The sequence below is a fragment of the Helianthus annuus genome, chromosome 5, assembly GCF_002127325.2.
Source record: "Helianthus annuus cultivar XRQ/B chromosome 5, HanXRQr2.0-SUNRISE, whole genome shotgun sequence".
NCBI lineage: Eukaryota > Viridiplantae > Streptophyta > Magnoliopsida > Asterales > Asteraceae > Helianthus > Helianthus annuus.
In genome coordinates this window covers 83,687,351-83,692,119 of record NC_035437.2, presented here as the reverse complement: position 1 = coordinate 83,692,119, position 4,769 = coordinate 83,687,351, and the positions used below count along the sequence as shown (strand labels likewise).

Here is a 4,769-nt window from a genome sequence, read left to right as displayed (position 1 = left end):
ACTTTTACAATGTTCTAATATGTGATTACCTACTTTTAATCTTTTGATACACATACAAGCGTCCTTAAAAATTAATTTATAGGACCCTTATGATGTAACGTTATAGCTACTTTAATATCAAGAAAATGGTCCTAATATCCCAAATGAGATTATAAAACCAATTTTATAAACAAACCATCAACATATAACATCCTAATAGTTATTGTATTAAATCAACTAATGAAAAAAAAATAAAACTTCATTATATTTCAAAAAAGCATGTTCATAACAAAAACACTAACCATAAATAAGTTATAACATTATCTAACATAAAGTCTTAACATTTAACAAAGAAATTAAAAGCAACTAAATGAAATAAGAAGCATAAAATCTTGAGTCACCATGCGTCCTCAGTCCTCGTGGACTACCTACAAATAAACCATCCATGTATAAGCATTAAGTTCCATGATATTAAAATTATTTGTATCACAAAGTTAACAAATGCATACCGAGATGAATGGATAGGACCATGCGATGGATGCGCCAATACAATCTTGAATTGTAGAAAATAAACCATATGGTCTTACCAAGTTTTCATCTTTTTTTATTGGTACTTGAACGTTTACCTCACACCATTCTGGTCCAATCTCTGTACCACCAACTAGATCATTTGGGTCCAAGCTCTGGATTCTTCCTCTTGCTACAATCTCGGTAGAGTTTAGAATGCTTTTGAGGAAAACTTCATCTCCGACCTACATTTTAGTTTTCAACAAATATTTATTAAACTCTAGTCATAATAGTGCAAAAAATCATTTTACAAAAAAAAATTAATAAAGTTTTACACTAGCAGGCTAAAATTTTTCTAGAAAAACTAAGGAAAATTGGTTTTTAAAGATTTATATAGAAAAATACCCGTAAACGTTGATGTCCATTGGTTACATTGGGGAAATGTTGTGATGCAAGAGGTTGAACACTGGAACCACCCCTCGACCCTTCCATCTCTGATACTTGGGCTCGTAACTGGACCACAGTACTAGTAAGTTCTTCACATTGAGACTTCAATTGGATGTTTTCTCTATGACATGCTGAACGACTTGGTATTACACCCCAAACATCAGCAGCACGAACACCCAGACCATACATAACCGCATCACCATTTCGATCATTACCCATTACTTTAGAAAAAACATCATCTGGTCCAGGCTTATCGATCGAGCCCTCGGGAAGATTAGAACTAAGTTGTTGCATCTGTGCCTATATTAGACATAGTCACAAAAATAAGGTATGTATTTTTAACAGCAGCACCAAGAACACATAGAAAAAATATGTGTATGAATATATAAGCATATTACTTACAATTGCATTTGAAGCTTCCAAATTTTTGGTAGTTCCATCTTTGGAGAAACATGCACGAAACATTTCCAATCGACTTGGATCTTGTCCCTTAGATGCCTGTTTGAATAAAAACAAAAATAAGTATTAACAATGGATATCGACATGCTAGATTAACAATTGCACTATCTCATACAATCACCTTTAGCTCTTCGCGGACTCGAGCATAACTTTTTTTACCCGTTACTTGAACCATCTTCTTCTTTGCCCGATTCGCCTTGTTTTTTTCACTTACGAGCTTCAGTAGACAAGTGAAATTTCAGAATGGGAAATAAACTAATGTTATTTAAAGTGGTAGGCTATTTCATACCTTAGACTTTTCTTTATTCCAATACTTCACAAGTTTCTTCCATTGTTTTTTTTGCACTTGTTTTGGCCTAGAACTTATTTGTTCCTTCAGTGACAAAGACGGATAATGGTATAGTTCCTTAATTCTTGCCCTCCAGTTCTTCACCTTCCGCCCAAATGATTGCAATATCCAGCCTTTAGCAACTTCAGGAATACCAAATTTTGTCTAAAAATGAAACAGGTTACATGAGAAAACAAATACTTAAGTCATTAACATACATATTTTTAATTATGTACCTTTAAGAGTGCAAGCAACGCTTCTTTTTTGGCCGCCTTAACTTTATTCCATGGTTTATAAATCGGACAATACTTTCCACTCCTTGAAAGGGTTCCCATGAAATGGGTCAGTTGACTACTTTTGTCATTAATAGGTTGTCCGTGTTCATTAACTAAAATAGGAATTCTATCCCCTTTTTCTTGGGCCCAAACCTTTGGCATACGCGTTGGTCCTCTCACTCTTTTACGTACATTCCGAACTACAAAAAGTGAAAATGATTTACAATGTACATGTATACATTAAAAATACTAAATATATGATTTAACAAAAAAAATGAAGCAAACAAGTAGATCAAATAAACCTGCTTCATTTTCTTGTTGTGAAACTTCATGCTCTTCTTCATTTTCTGGAACTTCACGTTCTTCTTCAACCAGTTCATCGTTCTGATTTTCTAAATCATTCACCTTTTCTAAATCTTCCATGTCTTTATCTCCATCATCTTTAAAACTGTCTTGTTCTTCATAATCTTCATTCATATCTATATCTTCAATATCATCAGATACAACATCATCTTGTTCTTCATTGATATCTATAGTTACAAAAAAGTAACCATCAAAAACAGTTAATTGAATCTAGACTTAATATTAATTAAATATCATACATAAAATATTTGAAAAACAAATATAGGTACCATGCAATCTCATGTCACGCTCCCCGTGGTCATCATCGTTGTCAACTGCTAATAACTTTCTCTTAGCTACAATTGATCTCCCTCTTGTATCAATTACTTGTCCCTTTTGCATATGAGATTCTGAAGTTGTTAGCACACGGGAGACAGTCGGAGCAATGAATCGTTTCTGTGCTAAATTAGTATATCTTTTCAGGGACTGCGGAGCAATGTATGTTCGACGTTGTTTCTGTAAGTCGAATTGTTAGAGAAGAAACCGAAAGAAATTATATTATCCGTATTTGATATTCGTACCTTTTTAGAGATTTTTGTAGCAGCTTCTTGATCATCAACATCAGAACCAGGCATATGCTCTACATCTATATCTTTCTCGCTCGTATCCATTGATTTCTTTTTCTTTTTCTTTGTTTTGTCACTCTCTACTAGACTTGTCAAAGAATTAGCAATATTTTTCAATCCCAAAGCTTGTAATTTTTTTTGGTTCTCTTGAACCCTTGACATTCTACTCTTTTCATAAGGATTCATCTGTCTTTTGGAGCTTTGTCCTTGCATACTTTTATCTTCCATTACTAGTGTACACAAAAAACGAAAAATCTCATCAACTTTTGTATTTGGGCTTTATACATTAAACCAGAAAATAATAAATAAAACAACATTTGGGCTTTTATGTGTGGTTTTTTTATACAGTACCTTTTTATAAAACATGGAAAAATAACAATCCAATCTAAGACTATTGCCTTGAGAATAAACAAACCCATATTGTAACGAAATGCGGGAAAGCCATACCAAAGTTCTTTCAGTCATTACTTGTTGCTGACTCAGCCAAAAAAATACAGGAAACAACCAAGTTCAAAACCTCCAATGTTCGTTAAAACATAAACAAAACATTAAGATGATATCTTTAAGTCACTAAAACTATTAAGTTTAAAATATTATAAGTAGATATATTGTAATCTAATCAAACACAATAGTACAATACAGTATAATAAAACACTATAACAAATTTAGAGGCGCGCAATAAACAAATGATTCCAGGTCTGTTTCATCTGACTTAAATTTTTGAGTTGTAGACCCGATTGACATACTCTTTTCCCGTTTTTTATTTTATACAGAAACCAATACGCTATCTCCTACACGAAAGAAAACCAAGCGTGCAAAGAACTCATACACATAAGCAAGTCAATGGTTAATGGTGCCTTATTTTGCGTTCTTATTCACACTAGTGTCACAAATGTTGGCGGTTCAGGAAGTAATGTGTTCAACAAACCATGTTCAGTTCTTCTAGCTTCATTGACAATATTTTCAGATGTTTGATTTGTTTTATGCAGGCAAATAAATATATATGGACTAGATGATAATTGTGACACCCCAGGAAAACCAGTGAGCGATGTAACTTACCTAGCTTCCTCAGTGAGTGCGTACCAAATTTCGGGACGAAATTTCTTTTAAGTTGGGGATAATGTGACAACTCGAATTTCCAAGATTCTATTTCGTATTTATTGCACGATCATGTATTGATTGCCATGAAATTATATATGCTTTGATTGTTTGATTGTGTATAGTTGTTGGTTATTTGTGAAACTTGTCAAATGTGTAAACTTGGTGGTGGAACTATGAAACAGTAAACCTGTCAAATATGAGATGGTGTGCATTTGTAAATTATAATACTTAGGGATGTAGATGGTAATTAGTGAAATCCTAGATACTTAACCCTAATCTCATTTCACTAATCATTTGGCACAAAAAAAAAAAAACAAAGCACGTACATTCATCTCTCTAGCAATCATCATCACCACCATCATTGGCATAAGGCATTCATCACTTTCGATTTCTCTATTTCTCTAGAATCACTCAAGGTAATTGTTTATTGATTATGTATTCATGAAAACCTTAATTGATTGCTTGATTGATATCAACTTTTGATTCTTGTAGTATGTATAAACCCTAGTTCATCATATGAAAGTTCTGTGTTTCCAATAGATGTTAATTGTTGTGTAATCACTGGTTGATGGTTGATATGATTGTATTGTCACAAACATACATGATTTACTTGATTCGATGTTGTGAATGTATGAATTAGGGTTAGACTATATGAACCAGAGTACGTAACTGATGGATGGGAAAGTGTAACTGATTCGATTCTGT

General features: G+C 33.1%; 1 protein-coding gene across 1 annotated transcript; it reads right to left on the bottom strand.

Moving 5' to 3' along the window:
- Positions 1-389: 389 nt before the first annotated feature.
- Positions 390-2,972, bottom strand: LOC110943158. Its single transcript, XM_022184913.2, has 10 exons — positions 2,919-2,972; positions 2,628-2,853; positions 2,298-2,525; positions 1,957-2,195; positions 1,682-1,885; positions 1,514-1,609; positions 1,336-1,431; positions 892-1,233; positions 489-731; positions 390-407 (listed from the first exon to the last, which is right to left on the bottom strand). Exons 1-10 carry the CDS (start codon positions 2,970-2,972, stop codon positions 390-392), a joined length of 1,746 nt encoding a protein of 581 aa, XP_022040605.2.
- Between the last annotated feature and the right edge of the window lie 1,797 nt (positions 2,973-4,769).